Source organism: Schistocerca nitens, chromosome 11 (genome assembly GCF_023898315.1).
Source record: "Schistocerca nitens isolate TAMUIC-IGC-003100 chromosome 11, iqSchNite1.1, whole genome shotgun sequence".
NCBI lineage: Eukaryota > Metazoa > Arthropoda > Insecta > Orthoptera > Acrididae > Schistocerca > Schistocerca nitens.
In genome coordinates, this window is record NC_064624.1 from 16,617,501 (window position 1) to 16,637,250 (window position 19,750).

The 19,750-nt window shown below is 38.2% G+C and overlaps 1 protein-coding gene across 1 annotated transcript in view; it reads left to right on the plus strand.

The window, feature by feature from the left end:
- LOC126213288 (histone-lysine N-methyltransferase eggless-like) overlaps positions 1-19,750 on the plus strand; it is a 328,640-nt gene that overhangs the window by 200,498 nt on the left and 108,392 nt on the right. The window contains exons 11-12 of the mRNA XM_049940954.1: positions 6,968-7,176; positions 13,825-14,024. Of these exons, the coding sequence (XP_049796911.1) occupies positions 6,968-7,176; positions 13,825-14,024 (409 nt within the window). The remainder of the gene's footprint in view (positions 1-6,967; positions 7,177-13,824; positions 14,025-19,750) is intronic.

The window sequence follows — 19,750 nt, forward strand, 5'->3', positions numbered from 1 at the left end:
AGGTTCAGAAAAGATGACAACAGCTCACTAATTTTGATGATATTATTCTGAATTTCTAATGGACCTGCTCTTCAGATTCCCTCCATGGTGTGCAGTGCCAACAGGCAAAAAATTTCACTGTAAATTAAATGCCATTAAAAAGTGTGAGCTGTACAAAGTCAGAGGGAACCATACATAAAATATCCTAGTAAATGATGTGACATGTTATCTCAACAGAAATAAGGCAAAATCATTGAGTAGAAAATGACAGATGTGCAACCTGCAAATCTTTACATAGGTATTTCAGTGTACTGCTCATGACAAACTGTTCACATGCTTAACTCATTTTTTGTGCTTATAACTTACTGATGTCGGGTTGCTCCCATGAACTTCATGATGGATATAAACTCAAAGTTGGTTTTTGACTTCTGCCACTGAAAGTTAAGAGAGGATCTTTTTCTGGTTTCAGCAATGTCAAAGATTTGAAGTTTTACCAGATTCCTGATATTAATGGTACACTTGTGGAATGGTTCTATGGGAAAATCCCCACTTCGTCTCTACTTGGGAGATGCTGTGTCCCATTGCTGTTGCACTGACTATAACACCATGTTCACTCACTTAAATCTTGATAACCTGCCATTGTAGAAGCAGTAACTGATCTAACAACTGCGCCAGACACTTGTTGTGTTACATAGGCATTGCTGACTGCAGCACCCTAGTCTTGCCTGTTTACGTCTCCCTGTATTTGAATAGACATGTTCATGCCTGGTTCTTTGGCATTTCAGTGTACCCTCTTATTTTCTGTAAATGGGGAAAATAATAAGTAGAAAAAAGTAATGGAAAAATAATAACTGGAAAAAAGTTTCTTGCTTTAGTGTATTATTGCACTTTTATATTGTTAGATGGCTGGTTTCAGCACCATGTTCAACCAGCAGCTCACTTACCTTAGTAGATGTGTCATATAATAACCAAAATAGGGGTGTGGATACAGGCTACAGCAAATACTTTTCTATTTGGGATAACATTTATCCCTAGTAGTATATTAGTAATGTACAATAGTAGTTGATCCAAACAGTTTACATTGATGAGTGTTTATCGTACGTTAAGTTATAAAATAGTGCAAAAGGTTGAAAGGAGGCACAGAGGCTCTTGAAGGCAGTGAAAGAGTCTTCATCTCTATTTATTCTCAGGAAGCCAGTTAGATAAGCACAGCAGATGGTGCCTTGTGCCTCTTCTATCGATTTCGATGGTAGTTTTCACAGATTTCAAGGTCTGAAAACAGTTTTGCACCAATATGAGATGATATACATGATACACATAGATGAGGCAGGAAGCAATATGTTGCTTTGATCTTTGTTTAACATATGTTCTCAGAATTTTAGAAATAAGCCTCTTCATGATGCACAACACTTATATGGTAATTTTAACTTTGGAATTAATTTAGAATCTCTGTGATACTCTTTGGTTGGCAGATTGAACCTGTGATTAAACATTATATGCTGCACCTTCTTGAGTAATTATATTTCATTAGGCTTGTTGCAGTGTACCTGTCTACCACCTTTCTTTCATACACCTAGTTTTCTGTTGTCATTTAATTTCAAATTATTTATGTATAAATTTGCATAATTGTGACTATCTACCCCTGATGTAATCAAAAAATACTGGACCTCTGCATTTAATTTTGCTCAATACATGATGCTGGATTGTATCAAAATTTGGCTACCAGCATGTGTTCCACGTGTCAAGCCTCTGTAAGTTGAACTGCATTCCACTACTATTTCTTGGTCTTCTTTGTTCTGTTCATATGACAGAAACATATGCAAATTGATTCACAAAGTTTTTGTCTCAACCATTAGATCATTCATATTTATTCCGTGCACAGTTATGTTCTAAATAAGGATGAACTGCCACATGGTAGAATCAAATATTAAATAATGTTCTTTATTTCAATCAGTGAGTGTGAACTCATTTGAGTATGATTGCAGGAGAGCTCAGAATTCCAAGAATGGTAACTCAAAAGTTTAGTTGAAATGTGTATGACAGAAAATACTGTGTGGCTAATTTATTCCACACAACTTTATTTCTTAAAAAGTTGTTACTAGTAATTGATGTAACTTCTAATTCTGTGTTTGAGTCACAGCAGTTTGCGTGCACAGCCTGCTGGTTGCGCACACTGTTGGAACTAATCAATATGTGGAACAGAGTGCTAGGCTTCACTGGCCACTTGTGTATTGCCACTTGCATTGTACTTTGTTTTCCACCTGTGTGTATTGTTTGATGAATAAATTTCAGCATTCTGTGGTTAGAACACTTTTTGACAACAAGTATGATATTTCAACTCCATGTGTTCCACTTCAGTCATTAGTCCTTTGAATTCATTTCCATGTAGGCAGTACTTAAATCTCTCCTCAAGCAATAGCAGGTACAGACAGTTGCTACTTTGGCACAACCTGTGGCCCCACCAACAACAAATCCACCATTTTTACTTGAGTAAGACAATCATCACTGGTGACAGTCAAAAAAGCTACTGCTAAATTTAAGCCTCTACAGTGGTTTTAAAAAAGTGATGTCATGTCCTGATGAGGTTTTAGCAAAATTATCAAGAGTCGTTATTTTGTGAAGACTGACTTGGCAGAGGCATATTTACACCTTCCAGTTATCAGCAGCCCATTGGAGTTTTGTCGACACCAATGTTTGCCTTTCAGTGTGGCAAGTGCGCCAACTATTTTTCAACATTTTTTAGAAAAATTTATTGCATCATCTATTTAGGTGACATAGTAGTGTTTGCTGCTTCCACAGAGGAACATTTGCAAAACATACATGCTCTGCTTTCTGCAGGGTTGAAGTGCAATTTGGACAAGACACAGTTTTTTCAGCCATATAGTATTTATGTGAGTTTTGAAGTCTTGTGTGCTGGCATTAAACCATTGCACAAGCGTATTGATACTATTGCTGTGTTGTGGCACCCCATGTCCATCAAGGAATTACAGGCATTTTTAGACAAAATTCCGTGCTACCACAAATTTGTGCAGGATGCTGCTACTATGGCACAATCACTCCATGCAATGTCATTTAAAGATGTTTGTTTCCAGTGGTCTCTTGCTTCTGACTTAGCATTCAAGTTAACGAAATCCAAACTGCAGTCAACCCCTTTTTTGGTCATTTTTCAGCTGGGCCAGCACCTTGTTGTTAGTGAAGGACATTTCTCAAATTGGCCTTGGTGCTGTCCTTGCTTGCAAGTATGCAGACAGTTCTGAATGCCCTATTGCACATGACTCTAGATCCTTAAATTCAGCTAGCCAGTGTTATTCTCAGACACAGAAAGAGACTTTGACATCACATACATTCTAAAAAAAGTTCATGCTTTTCTATACGGGTCCAAGTTTCACCTGATTATAGGTCGCAAACCACTGGCTTCTCTTTTGAAATCTTGCTGGACAAAGCTGCACATCACTTACAGTTGTGGATTCTTTTCCTGCTACGATACAATTGTGAGATACATTTTCAGTCTACGGTGCGACATGCAAATGCTGGTGCCTTATCACGACTGCCAATTGGCCCAGATCCAGAGTTTGACAAAGAGGAATTTTACTTTGTTTTCATTTAGATGTGGGAGCTCAAAATTTTGTTGGTGGTTTCCCTATTACTAGTATGAAAATTGCAGCTGCAATAACCACAGATCTTGTTTTAAGTAAAGTTGTTTCTTTAGTGCAACATGGCTGTCCAGACAAACCTGTGGGCCATGCTTCTCATTCTTAAAGAAATTATTTTGCATCTCAAAATCATCTTTCTGTTTGGGAGCAAGTGCTGCTGTCAGCTACAGAGGAGACAACTCCTCGGGTCGTCATTCTGTCCACCCGTCAGCCTGAGGTCATGTGTTTCTTACGTGTGATCCATTGGACCATGTCACAAACAAAAACGTAAGCATTCAGACACATTTCTTGGCCAGGTATCGATTGGGAAGTAGTGCGAGTTGTGGCGACCTGTCCACAGTGTGGCACCCGTCGGGCAGCTCCCCCCTGTTCTTTGTCACTGTGAATGGATCCACGGGATGCTTGGGAATGAATTCACGTGGATTTTATGGGACCTGTTTTGAATTTCTACTGGCATTGTTGTAATTGATTCTTATTCTAAGTTTCCGTATGTTTTGTATTGTCTGTCTTCTTCAACAATTTCTGCTTTGCCAAAATTTTTTGCAACGGAAGACTTCTGTACATGCTAGTTACCAACAGTGGCACCCCGTTCATATCACAAGGATTAGAAGATAATGTCATGGCTTCTTCTTTCCGCCATCAATTGAACTGGGGAGCAGCACGACTAGTACAAACATGTAAGAGTGAGATGAAAAAATACATTTTGGATGTGTCACCAGTCGTAACTCTTGACTGGTTCCTCATAAGAGTCGAGCAGAGTTGTTGGACAGTTGTCAGCCCCAGACTCCGCTACATCTGGTTTGGCCGATTCAGTGCCATGTGCCAGCATCAGTGCTGCAATGCTTCCTGCCTGGCACAGCTGTTTAGACTTACAGGTTTGGCCACCAGCTGAAATGAGTGCCGTTGGCCGACACCTCTGCACTGTCGGCATAACTGATGTGAGGGCATTACGACGCATTGACCGGCTACGACCTAGTGCGACAGGTACACTTCCGCTGCCCCCACATCCTCTGTCTGCGTGGCTGTCTCCTTTGACACGACTGGTGCCTTCACCTTTCAGCTGCAACTGCCGATGTTTTCACCACTGTGTGCTCTGCTGTGGGTTCCCCCTTCAGCTGTCAGGGGCTGAGGCATGACCCCGGCTTCTGCGCTGTCACAGCTGACGCCTCCACTGCTGCCTCCTCTACCTTCACCACAACCTCCTTCCCTGGAGTTTGACTCAGACTTGGAAATGGATGCTGTACCAGTGTCACCTGTCCTACTGTATGGCCTCTCACAAGGGGATGGATGCTGCACCTGTCTGCACTCCCACCATTTCTGACCCTATGCATCGACGGCACTGCACTGTGACTCAACAACATGTGTTTCTCACAGAAGAAATTGACTTGGGTACAGTGTTCAGCTCTTTGCAGAGGAAGAGAAGTGGTGTAACTATCAATTTTGTGTGTGTACCACTACATAGTTCGCAAGGAAAGTTTGTGCTTCATTTGGCCCCTAGAGGCCACTCGGTCTGCTAATATGACAGCTTGCTGATTGTGCCCGGTGTGGGATCTAATGTGCATATAATGCAGCATGCAAGGTCTGCTGGGCTCCTAGTGTATTGCCAATTGTATAGTACCTTGTCTTCCATGTGTGTGTACTGTTCGAGCAATAAATTACAGTGTTCCAGAGTTAGAACAACAACAGCAACAACAACAACCACCATATACCTGCTACAATGTCACCAAAGTATCACATGAATTCGGTTATTTCTATCAAATTGTTATTATAAGTGACCTGTCAGGATGAGGCTTTTATCAAGAGTGGAACATAAAACAACAAAATGACTAATGTTTGTGACTGGTGACCTGCAACCAGAAGAAGAGCAACTGAGTAAAACCAATACTAAGGTCTAACTTTTAACATTTTTTTATAAACACAAGTGATCCATTAAGGTTTTGTCCACTGTGTTTGCTCATTAGTTCTGGGATGTAATGGTACATATGTGTGGCAGATATGATGACTCCCACCGAAACCGTGGACTGACCGATCGACATTGTGTCCTGTATGCTATCAGATTCAGGCTAATGTGCATACCTGCAGTAATAAGGATCTGTCTTCATTACTTTGAAGTGTGTAATAAACATGTACAATTAGTACTTACCATTTATTGCTCTTTTTATTAGCAACGGTAGTACATGTCCATTACGATATGTTAGTAACACTCCTGCTCTCTGTGACATTGAAACATAGACAGTTTTTATTCTATGTAAGTTGCCTTTTGTTTTTCCACATTTTTCTATGATAGGTAAAGTGAAAGAGGGGAGCCAGCATACTCAATTTCTCTGCGAGCTCATGACTGACTCAAAAATAAGTATGTGGGCTAAATGAAATATGTATTATTATATTATTATGGCAAAAGGGCTTCTGATGCTGATCAGAGCAGTGATCCAGAATTTTAGTGGATTTTTTGATGGATAGAGCATGTAAGCACTCTCTTTGGTCTCCATTTTAGTGCTAGACTTTCCTCTTTTTTTTCCACTGCTGAAGTTGAATCTCAAACATGCATTCTATTAACACATAATAAAATCAAGATATTGTGTGCCACTTGAAGAGAATTTTATCAGAATAGCTTTCAGAAAGATCCAGTGATTGCAATCCTTTTCTGTAATCATTGGTTTTATGTTGGAGCACCGAAAGCAGTATTTCTCCAATGTCTTCCACTTTTTATTGTTCCCAAAACTTTATCACCTGCCAACCAGGAGATTTAAGTGTATCATTGCATTGTTGCATCAGTCAGTGCTTAGTCTCATCACTCTTTGCTTCTGCCATCACATAGGCTAAAGGACATTCATTATAACCATTCTGGCACACCTAGGGATTAATTGCACTTGAAAGTCTTAATGTGTAAAAAGCTTTGCAAATCTTATCAAAGGATAAACAGCTCTGTTGAATATCCGTATTATTTACTGTATAGTAGTGCATTTGATAAGAAACATTGTATATTACTGTTAAATTGGAGAATAAATTACTTTTAACATAGTAAATTCATCTTTACCTTAATCCATCTTATTTTTAAAAATGCAAGTGAAAGTAAACAATGGAAATATCACTCTGTGTTGTTGAAGTCTCCAAATTTTATGCCAGTAAATAGATATTTGTTGTAAAAATATTGTGCTGTCATTGACTAAACCCAGGACACTCCTGAGGCTAATACTTTTAAGGGGATGTCTATGATATGTTTATGTAACTCTTGTTTGTCATTATCAGAAGTGATGGTTAGGCTATTTCATAGTGATTTTATTAAGGCTGTATACTGTCATGCTTGCTACATGTGATAGTATATTTTGTTTTAGACATTGTACACAGTGGAGTTCCAGAATTCTAAAAACAACGCAAAGAAAATAAAAAAAGTTTCAAGCTTTCAGCTAGCTTATACCAAGGTGCAAGATTTTCGTTTTTCTGTTGGTCATCGCATTATCTCTATTTTCCGGGATGGAATTTCAGATGAAGAGTATTATCCTGGTGTGATTGCAGAACCACCAAAGTCCATAAATAATTACAGGTGAGTTTCATTGATTAATGGGTGTAAGATTATTTTATGGCAGAATCAATTTGTGATTTTTATTAATTGTGCCTCAGATTTTAAAAATACAAGAGAGGTTCATGGATAAAATGTTTCTTAACTGTGGAAGGTGTTGTTGTATATTCATATGTGTACAATATTAGTAATGGAAAATACAAGATGGAAAATAATATTTATCTTCTCTCTTGTAGGTCTTTTTCATTGGAGTTCCATGAGGTACCTTTGTAATTCACACCTTCCACAACTGCACTTAATAGCTTATCTTATAAGCACTTATCTCTTAATGCTTCAAATTCTCATGTTAAAAAAATGAAAAGAACTTATAGGTACCAAAAGTAATTATTAATGGGCAGATACTAAAAAGTGTGTAAAATCCTTAGGGCATTCAGATGTATGACAAACTGAGGTGGCGCGAGCACCTAGACAACTTAAGCAAAAATTTCTTTCTACATCTACATCTACATCCCACAAATCACAGTGAGTGGTAGATGGCATTTTGTGTCCTCCTCCTTTTCCTGTTCCAGTAGTGAATGGGTCCCTGGAAGAATGATTGTTGGTAGCCTCTATGTGAGCTCAAATCTCTCAAATTTTACCTCCATGTTTTTGCAAGATGTACACAGGAGGAAGCAATGTATCGGTTGACTCATAGAGGAACATACACTCTTGGAACTTTAACAGTAAATCATACCATTGTGTGTCTTGCAGTATCACCAGGACACTTTTGTGCTTACTAAATGAACCTCTAACAAATGCGTTGAATCTTCTGTACTTCCTCTATCAATTCTATCTACTACAGATCCAAGGCTGACAAGCAGTATGTTATGTTCATGACTAAGCGTGATATTTTTACATTATATATATTGTACTGTATGTGTAGTGACCTTCCTGGTACTGGGCTGCCCATATGCAGTGTGAAGCAATTTGTTACATTGATGAAAAACGTTGTAAAAATTTGAAAATGTAAGATCCAATGATAACAACATAGTTCAGTCGAAACAAGTCATCCAGTAAAATGCACTTTTCTTTTTAGCAATCTTGACTTGTGAAGTTTCCTTCAATTACCATTCATACAACTTGCATTCGGGAGGACGACGGTTCAATCCCGCGTCCGGCCATCCTGATTTAGGTTTTCCGTGATTTCCCTAAATCACTCCAGGCAAATGCCGGGATAGTTCCTCTGAAAGGGCACGGCCGACTTCCTTCCCAATCCTTCCCTAATCCGATGAGACCGATGACCACGCTGTCTGGTCTCCTTCCCCAAACCAACCAACCAACCAACCAACCATTCATAAAACACACACACACCATAAGTGGAAGGAACTTCATTATGCTTCTTTTGTTTCCTGTCATACAATTATTTTTTATTTAGATATTTCTGTACAAACTTAGATAAAATACTGTTAAAAGAAACTCCTATCTTTCTTTCACAATTCTTACTCCATGCAGAATTTCCAGCCTGAACAGTATAAATGTTTTTTTCTTTGTTCTGTCTTTTTATTTCTTTTCTTTTAATGAAAACACTCTCCTTGCACACTGTATTTCCTCTTGAGACAAAAAAAATTATGGGAGGCTGATAGATTTCTGTTATCAACCAGTATTAGTTTTATTATCTTCTCTAAGCCCAGAATCATTTTCCTGCCTGTTGCATATCTCAGTTTTATGAGCATTGCTCATGTCACCACACAATACTAAGAACTTGTAGCCATATTTATATACTTTGCCTTTCATACGTATTTTTCTGTGATGTCTTGCTTTTTTTTATACACTGATGAGCCACCATGAGACTGAATGCAGCTGATGGCTTTGTAGGCACTGTGAAGAAAATGTATAAGTGGAGCAGAGACAAACTGGGAATCATCACAATGATGATAAAGTGTGAAAACAGGGCAGTGCACTGAGAATGGGCAATAACAATTTGAATTAAGACAGGTAGCTCCTCAGGGCATAGAGGCGGTGTTTAAGGGGCTCCGGAAAGGCTCAAAATCATGAAAAGTTCAATTTTTACTTTTTTGCGTTTTCTGAATCTGCAGACTATTACCTTTTAATAGATATATAATTTATTCAATTCCGAAGACTACAACTATTTTTAAATTTTTTTTTAAATGTGTTCTACATGGGCGTGACCCACTGTGGCGCTGTTAAACTGCTGTCAAATGGTGTTATTATTAACGTCCGTGTTCATCAGGTACATTTTAGTGATGTGAGATAAAGTATGTTTTGTGGCTAACCTGTGATGGTTCAATATATATCGCTGGTGTGATTGTCGATTGTTTCATGTTTATTTACTCTGTCGTTATCTCGAAAATATTCGTAATTAATTCTGTTTCTTGAGTCTCTGTTTTGTTGAAGTATAATAATGAGTAAAAGTAAAGTTATTAGAAATCCTCTGAAGGCTTTTAAGAAAAGGAGAAATGTTGGAAAGCCAAAGGTATGTGTTATTACTGTAAACAATAAAGACGATAACCAAGTGAGTGAACCTAACCTCTCAAGTACACCTGCCCATAGCAGTCAAAGTGGGAAAGAAAATACTTCACAGAAGAAGCTTGGTTCAATGAGTGAAAACTATGAATGTTTTATGGGCAAATCGGATGTGAATGAAATATTTGATATGTCGGTTCTCAAAGGAATTTTTTCAAACTGTGTAAGATGTATTCATTGTAGTGAAGTTGGTCTGGAACTCTCCATAATAAAGCACGTAGGACTTGCTAGTGAAATACAACTGAAATGTGATAAGTGTTCATACATGACCACCTTTTGGAACAGTGTTGCAGTAACTGCAACTGAAGAAAATGGTAGCAAAATCTACGAACACAACATTAGATTTGTTTATTCCTTGCGTTCAGTTGGTAAGGGTGCTACTGCAGGTGCAATTTTCTGTGGCATCATGAATCTTCCAAATCCCCCAACCAAGTTTATGACCTATAATAAATTAATAGGGTCTAAAGTAGAAGATGTCTGTATAGAATCTATGAGGAACGCTGTGGAAGAGGCAGTAATGGAAAATAATGGTAACAGAGATTTGACTGCAGCGTTCGATGGTACCTGGCATAAACGGGGACACACATCTCTTCATGGTGTAGTATCTGCCACCAGTATGTATACAGGGAAAGTTTTAAATGTAGCAGTAATATCAAAGTATTGTAGATGTCCACAAAAATATAAAGGTACACATGAAAATAATTGCAAAGCTAACTATAGTGGCAGTAGTGGAGGAATGGAAGTGGCTGGTGTTGCCAGTATATTCCAGCGTTCTGAGGCGTGTGATAAAGTGCGATATGTTAATTACCTTGGTGACGGTGATTCTAAAAGTTTCAAACATGTTCAAGGACTGAAGCCCTATGGTGATGATGTTGTAGTGCAGAAATTTGAGTGTATTCGAGATGTACAGAAGCGAATGGGAACAAGACTTCGGCGACTGAAAGCTTCGTACAAAAAACAAAAACTCAGTGATGGTAAAGGGTTGGATGGGAAGGGAAGGTTAACTGACAGTGTAATTGACAAAATACAGAACTATTATGGAATGGCTATTAGGCAAAATACACAAAGTGTCGACGAAATGAAGAAGGCTGTTTGGGCTCTTTTTTTTTTCATACTTCTTCAACCGATGAAAATCCCCAACATAGCTTGTGTCCCAAAGAAGAAGACAGTTGGTGTAAATATAACAAAGGATTGCTGACTGGTGAAGTGTACACTCATAAGCATAGTCTGCCTCATGCAATAATGGAGGTGATAAAACCTATTTTCAGAGACTTATCAGCACCTGAACTGTTGAAAAAGTGTATTCACAGAAAAACTCAAAACCCCAATGAAAGTGTAAATAGTGTTATATGGTCGAGAATCCCCAAGACTGTATTTGTTGGAATAGAAACACTTCACTTTGGTGTGTATGATGCTGTTGCGACTTTCAATGATGGCAAGATTGTAAGGTGCAAGGTATTTAGAAATATGGGAATGAAGATAGGTTCTAACATGGTATGAGCGATGCTTGCTTTAGACAAGGAACGCCTTCGGGCTGCAGACAGGGCTGTAAAGAGTCTAGAAATACAAGCAAGAGTAAACAGGAGGAGGAACAAGAGGAAGCTGGAGGAGGAGTTTGCAGAGGATGAAGATAATCCATCCTATGGACCTGGAATGCACTAAAAAGTTAATCCAATCTTTGTCGCTCGATTCCCAAAACTTTTATTTTCTCATACTAATTACATGTTTTCTAAGGATCTTCCAAACATATTTGTTTCAAACTTTCAGTAAATGTTACACAGTACCTTCTGCATAATTTAACACAGCCTTTTTCCAAAAAACTGTATTTTTGAATATATAAATAAAAAATTGCAAAAAAATGTTGTGAATTTTCATTACAATTGAAAAAAAATCATCTTTAATAACTGAACTAAAATTTTGTAAAATCCCTGTGTTAAGTTGTAGCCCATATTCCAATAAATAATCTGTAAAACGTTCAACTTCCTACCTCAAATACTTTGTGAGGAAAGATGTAATTTATAAGCGTTATTTTAACATTGCAAGTATAGGGCGTTCCGGAGCCCCTTAAGGACAGACAGGCACATTTAAAAGTAGACTGTAAGATTTTCAGCTGTGCCTAAGTGCTGCTCAGCACATCCCATATGTGATGAGGAGCTGTCTGTCTTACTTAATTCATATTGCTATTCTTATTCTGTTCCATATTTTCCATTGTTCGCTGAATGACAGATTGTAATGGGTCAGTACCTGGGAATGAGCATCTCAGACATGGCAAAACTGGTTGGCTGCTTACATACTACTGCCATGAGTTTGTGTGGAAAGTTGTTGAAGGACAAGGTGATGGATGTCCACATCTCATCACAGAATGTGGGAGCCAGAGGCTGGCCCACTCTGTAGAGCAGTGGCCTTTTGTCGCAGACCTGATGACAGTACAATGCTAGCACAGTAAAAAGTGCTTTAGAGCATACTATTATGTCCATAGTGTCGAATGCTGGGCTCCACAACAGATGGCCCCTGTGTGTTGCTGTGACATCATCAATTAAGATTACAGTGGACACAGGGTCATCGATATTGGTCTGTGGATCAAAGGAAATATATCATCTGGTGGAACGAATCATGTTTCTTGTTACACCAGATGAATGGTTGTGTCCAGATTTTCTGTCATCCAGGTAGACAGCTCCTCTAAACATGCACAGTCCCATGGTTGCAAGCTTATGGAGGCAGTAGCATGCTGTGCTATGTGGTACATTCACCTGCTCTTCCATGGTGGACTCGTGGTAATGGTGAAAAGCAGCACATCAGATGTGGACTAATTAAACAGTATTGCAAAACTGTGTGTGTGTGTGTGTGTGTGTGTGTGTGTGTGTGTGAGAGAGAGAGAGAGAGAGAGAGAGAGAGAGAGAGAGAGAGAGAGAGAGAGAGAAAATTAAAACTTGGTTGGCAAGGTTTTGCAGTCGGAGTGTGAGCAAGCAGCCTCAACGCTTTGAACAATGTGTTTAGAAATATTGTCATGTTGGAGTTACATGTGTTTTTTGCAGTCATTCCTCCTCTTCTGTTTGATTACAGGGCACAGGTTTTGTTAGATTTTAGTAATACTTCACATTAATGGCCCTGTCCCTTTCTTGCACAGTGAATCGGAATGATACTTCGTCAGCATATAAAGACACCATCAGCTTCCTGAAAGGGGACTGCAGCTTTGCCTTGTTTGGTGTAGGGAACCTGTGTGTCTCCATTGTTTGTGCCTTTCATAGTGGTGAACACAAAATTCATCCTTTGTGATTATTATTGAAAAACATGGTCAATTCTTCTGTTGGAGACTACGTACTGTGTTTACTTCCTTCATCTCATTCTGAACTGATGTGCAGATTTACCGACATATGAGGTGTGAATGTCCATCAGATTCATGGGAATTTAGTTTATTTTCACTGTGAGAAGCACGCAAAAGTGCCCACAGTTCAATGACACCTATCTTTCTCCCTCATCTCTTGCTCACAAAAACATTATGTAACATTTTATGTTCAATAAATCAGTTTGAAACACAGTATTTCACATGAGATCATATAAATAGGAAATATTGGTGCACACATTTGCTGATGTGCAATATTCTCAAATAAATTCACATACATTGATGTATATGCCAAATTTTGCTACTCTTTGGCAACAAAGTGCACATAAAAACACACTACAGTACTACCATCTTGTCCGCTTCATAATTAATTACTGTGAGCCAAAAATACCATGTGAACTGTATCAAAGATATGGCGTGGCAATGTTGAACAAGTTGTCATCAGTTTGTTTAAACTGTCTGCAATATGAAATCTTTGCACATTTCTGAAGCAGACCATGAAGCATCTTTTTCTCTTCTGTCCAACACTCTCCACCCCCTTCCTCTACTTTTTTCGTGTTGAAAGAAAAAAATGTGAGAATCTGAAGATGAAAGAAATTTATCACAATGAGACAAAATTATTATAAGTTTAGTGTGTGGATTAAATGAAATATTGTAATTTACATCCATTTTAGCTACTGGTTAGTGGGAAATAGCAAAGTTTGTATAGATTTGGAAAAAAATTTTCAAAAATGCACTTATTGATGGCCTGATGACGCAGATGTATTGTCATAGAAGCTGTCTTGTTTAATTGTACCAATTTACAGGTATCTAATATTTTTTGATAATGGTGGCTGTCAGTATGTGAAACATGAAGATATACGTCTTGTTGTGGAAAGTTCTCCAAGTGTGTGGGAAGATGTTCATATGGAAATTCGAGATTTTGTTAAGAATTATCTGGAGAAGTACCCAGAGAGAGCTTTGCTTAAGGTGCAAGGAGGACAGTATGTCAGTACTGAGTGGAATGGTAAGTAATCCTGAGGTGGTCTAATAACTGGTATGCAATCAGCAATATTTTTATGTCTTGATGTTGTCATTATTGTTGTTACTACTACTACTACTACTACTACGACCACCACCACCACCACCACCATTACTTCTAACAACTAAAAGACGTGACCCTAACATACCCTATAAGTCCAGAAAGCTTTGAGATTGGGTTAATAAAAAACAAATAAAAGATGATAGTGGTTGTAATGCTTTAGGTGTTCTACATAGTCTCCTCCACTTTTGAGACCAAGTGGGGTAGAGCAGTGGTTGGCACACTGTTCTCACATCTGCCCATCTTCATTCACATTTTCTGTGATTTCCTTGAATCACTTAACCCAAATACAGGGATGGTTCCATCAAAAGGACATGGCCACTTTCTTCTGCATCCACACATATATTCTGTAAGCCACCTTACAGTGTGTGGCAGCGGGTACCATGTACTACTAGTCAATCCCTCCCCTGTTCCACTTGCAAATAGAGTGAGGAAAAATTGACTGTATGTATGCCTCCGTAAGAGCTCTAATTTCTTCTATCTTATTTTCACAGTCCTTACACGCAGGGTATGTTGGCGGTAGTAGAATTGTTCATCAGTCAGCTTCAAATGCTAGTTCTCTAAAGTTTCTTAATAGTGTTCCCCAAAAAGAAAGTCGCCTTTCCTCCAGGGATGGTAAGGATCCCAAACACTCAGATAGTACTCAAGAGTAGGTTGCACCATTGTCCTATATGCAGTCTCTTTTACAGGTGAACCACTCTTTCCTAAAATTCTCCCAATAAACCAAAGTCGACCGTGCACCTTCCCTACTGCAGTTCTCACATGATTGTTCCATTTTGTACTGCTTTGCAACATTACAACTGTGCCAAACTGGATGCTGCTAATACTGTATCCAAACATTACAGGTTTGTTCATCATACCCATCCACATTAATTTACATTTTCCCACATTTAGAACTAGCAACTATTCATCACACTAACTAGACGTTTTGTCTAAGTCATCTTATATCTACCTACAGTCACTCAACTTTCACGCCTTACCGCATATGACAGCATCATCAACAAACAAGTGCAGATTGCAGTCCACCCTGTCAACCAAAGCATTTGTGTGTATAGAGAACAATAGCAGTCCTATGACACTTGCCTGGGGCCCTCCTGATGATGCCATTGTCTCTGATGAGCACTTACCATCAAGGACAATTTACCGGGTTCTGTTACTTAAGAAGTCTTCGAGCCAGTCACATATCTGTGAACTTACTCCTCCTCCATCCTTCCTTAATCCGATCTTGTGCTCTGTCTCTAATGGCCTGTTGTTGATGGGATGTTAAACACTAATCTCCTCCTCCTCCTCCTCCCACTTTTGAGTGCTATGCACAGCATGTTCATACAACCATGGGAAAGGAGCTGTCAGAAAAGTCAATCTTTGGGATGATGATCCTCCCACACATCACAGTCACATCTTTGGTCTTGGTGAACCTTCTGAGACCCATTCTGCACCTTGTCATTTTGTGGTAGGTTTGTATTGATAGCACCAAGTCTTGTCGCCTGCTAGGATTTTTTGCAGAACAGAATTTCCCATATTTTTAATTTCAATCAAGTTGCAGCAGAAGTCCATGCACCATTTTTGTTCAGAAGACAGGATGTGCAAGACAAATCATGTGTACACTCTGCTGTTCTTCAAAGCATTCTGGAAAATTTCTTGACCACTTTATTTAGAAATGCTCAGTTCATTGTTCCATTGTGGCTTGTGACACAACATTGCTGACACAGTAAAGTCACACATCCACTACTTAGCATTATTTACTCACAACTGACTGATCCAATGCACATTTGTGTTTTATGGTTATTAGTTCAAACTGGCACTGTAGTTTCTGCACAGATGTTGCATATATGTGAGGCATTCTCGGAACTTTTGCATGGACGGTGTACAAGTAACGGTCAACAAGCTGCATCCAGTTACCTATTTTTTTTATTTTTTATTGTTTTAACCCACACTTGTACCTTTATTTTTAAAGTAATGTATAATCTTCCTTTTCTAAACTTCCAGCTAACGCTTTGTGCTGTTGATACTGTCTCTTGCTATATACATAAGTCATAACTTCCAACATGTATTATTATTATTGTTATTGTTATTATTATTATTAATATTTATTTTTTTTACAGGTACATATGTTCCAAAATTGTAGTGAGGGTTGAGAACATTGTAGTTTTGAAATAAACTTTTTTTTAATGCTTGAGTACATATTACACTAATGTCTTATAATATGAAGGGTACTAAGCATGATTAGAATGAGGAAGTTGTAGGAAGGGCTGGCTGGTGTGGCCATGCGGCTCTAGGCACTTCAGTCTGGAACCGCGTGACCGCTACGGTCGCAGGTTCGAATCCTGCCTCGGGCATGGATGTGTGTGATGTCCTTAGGTTAGTTAGGTTTAAGTAGTTCTAAGTTCTATTGGACTGATGACGTCAGATGTTAAGTCCCATAGTGCTCAGAGCCATTTGAACCATTTTTTGATTGTAGGAAGCATCTAATTACATTGTTTAACTGTGGTGAATATAGTACCATACATCAGAATATGGAAGAGCATTGTTATTCACAAATAAGTAACAGATCCTTTGCCTTGTGACACTTCCACCTCAGTGGAAAGCAATATACTGTGGCTCTTTTTTGACTTGATACAGTAAAAACATCACAGTTGTAATACTGTCATTGTAGGTTGAGGCACAGCTCAAATCTGCAGATTAATCAGATACTACAAATGCTTCAACCTAGCACAGAACAATTTTATCATTTTTAAAATGTTCAAAAAGGAAAAGGTCTCTGCAGGCTCATTTGATTCAATGCATGCTTCAGTCTAGCATGAACTATTTTATGGTTTTTTAAGTATGTTGTACATGCAAAATTGTAAGATAATCTGGAGATGCTCCACGAAGGCAGAACTTGTTAATAAAATAATAAACTGTTACCAAGACTTTTTTTGATTCAGATGGTGAGAACTGTTTCAGAATATGACAAAATCTTTGATGTTATAAATTCTGATTGGTTAAGCAGAAGAAAGTGCATAAAATTATGAAATCGATGGACTAAATAAACCATGGCCAATGAAAAGTAAGGAAATGGCTAATTTTATCACTTGACCCCATGCCAATTCTGAATGCAAGACTGCCAAAGAGATTTGGGGTAAGCTATATAAGATTTATGATGTTCACTCAGCTAAAAGCACCGACATGCGTAGACAAAGATTTGATAACATTCTGTGAGAAGTATCGGGTTCTATATACAAGACCATCAAGCCACATTTGGTAAAGTGCAAACTCAACTTTCTGTGTTAGAAAAGCCCAAAGACTGTGATTACATTTATATTGTGGTGTGTGATTTATGTGCTGAAGGGAAAATGTGGAATGAGTTACAAAAACAGTGTTTCAATTATGAACTGAGAAAGACAATCACCATGATAAAAGTGTCAATACAGAAATTATGTCAAAAATGGTTAACAAACAGCAACAAAAACACAATTGAACTTCATCTGAATGAATGTAAACAGAAAATGCCTGTTATCAAAGAAAGTAGGTTACTTATCAAAACATTGTCAAATGAGTTTGGTTTATTTTAAGTATAAGAAGAAGGGTCATTGATCAAATGAGTGTTCTAGTAGAGCTGAATTAAAAGTCTTTGCTATGTTGTCAACTACTGCAAAGTTCAAGAAGTTGTAGCCGCACAGATACTCCAGAAATTGAGAAAAAGTTTTAATCGTGAGATCCAATAATTTTCCTGTGGATATAAACAAACTGGTTTGTGATGAGTGGTTCATTGACAGTGGTGTGTAACATCACAAAACAAATCATTAAGATTGCTACACTACATGTCAACCATTTGGAATGTCAAGAGAATCGATGGTGCCAAAAAGTGGTGTACAAATTGAAGCATTTGGTATGGGTTGAATTGACACACAAGTATTCAGTGGTCAGAAATATAAAGTGTGATATTTTGAAGATGTTTGTTTTGCCCAAATGAATCCTGCAACTTATTTTCTGTTAAGAATGCTGAACAAAAAGGAATAAGTTAAATAATTGAAAATGATGGTAAGTCATGGGTATTTTTCAAAAACAATATTGCAATTGCTATTGCTGCATCCAGTGGCAATCATCAAGGGAAGTCTTGTGTTGTTGCTGAAACTGTAAATACCTAACAGGAAGGACATGACAAAATGGGTCATCAAAATAAATGGTATGTGGACCAGTTTCTGAAGGATCATGGTATGAAGGTGATGGTTGATAGCAACTTTTGTGAGGGGTACCTCTATGGTAAACATCATTGGCTGGCGTTAGGTATAAGAGTGCAGAAACCTAGTAAAGCTAGAGAATTAGTTTATGCAGCTGTTTCCAGACCAATGGTACTTTGGGTTTTTTATGAATGATTTTTCCTGTTTCCGGGAAAGTACCATTTGCAACACAACGATGGAATTAATGAAAAGTAATCACTGTTTATTAAAATGATAAAGACTTGAGTTGAAATTATTGTAAAATAATTGTGTATAGACTGGAAAATCATTAATTTCTCATGTGTTTGAATTAATTGAATTTAGATTTTTTGGTGCTAATCAGAAGAAAATACATCAATGTACATTGGGAGAAAATAACTGCCCACATAGGCCTAACAGTGGTGCATAACTCAATTACAGTGCATACCTATCTGTTAAAACTGTGTCTTCAATGTCTATCCACACATACCTGACCTCTTAAAATTATCTGCCCTTCTAATGCACCACAACACTGGGAGAGGTTGGTACACTGGTAAATGAAGAGCAAATGAATCTGGTAAAATCTTAATGTATTGCTGAGTCCCTGTGCCCTCCAAGTTAGTAGATGTATATTTATTACATCAGTTGTGCAAAATTACAGGTATGTTCATCAGAATTCATGGAGGTCACATGACCATATAGTCTTCAATCAACAGTGCACTGCTGCTCTGAGTGAAACAGTTATTCATGTATGAATTTACTATCCTACCCTGCCACAACCCTGCTGTACTGTGTGGCATATGATTTATGCTCTCTGCCTCATGGGACTTGAGACAATAACTTAGGATCTGCTGGCAATAACTAACACACAATCATCCAAGACACACAAAAATAATCTGAACCCACTATTGGGACCAAGAATAATCAGCTACAGAATAGTCACCACACTGTTGCAGTAAGCAACTAGAGGGGCGACATCTTCCCACATATCAACATGAGATGTAGTTACGGCATATTTCACAGCCTAACCTTTCTCCATTAACTAATATTGTCTAAGACTCTGTAGATTGTCACAAATCAAAATATACTTAAACAACACCAATGAAATTCTTTGCCTTTGATTAAATGTTGTTAACTCAACACAACCAGAAACAAAGCTTATTCTGTCATAGAGACCGCGGTGCCATTTGTCACACGTCTCACATCCGGCATGTTCTCTCAAGCAATGGCAGGCCACCCCCACTGTGCTAACATTTTCATTCTGCAATCCACTTTAAGTCAATAATGTTTCTCATAACATAGTGGATTAACCCAATGACTTCAGTGGGGACACACTCAGAATAATACATGATAAAGTTTCTCCTACCTCCAAACTACGACAATGTGTAATTTTATGATGGACTATTTTTCCTTTCCCATTTGCACTGCCTTAGACAATTCTGGCAGATCATAGCTAAGGGGATGTCCATGCCT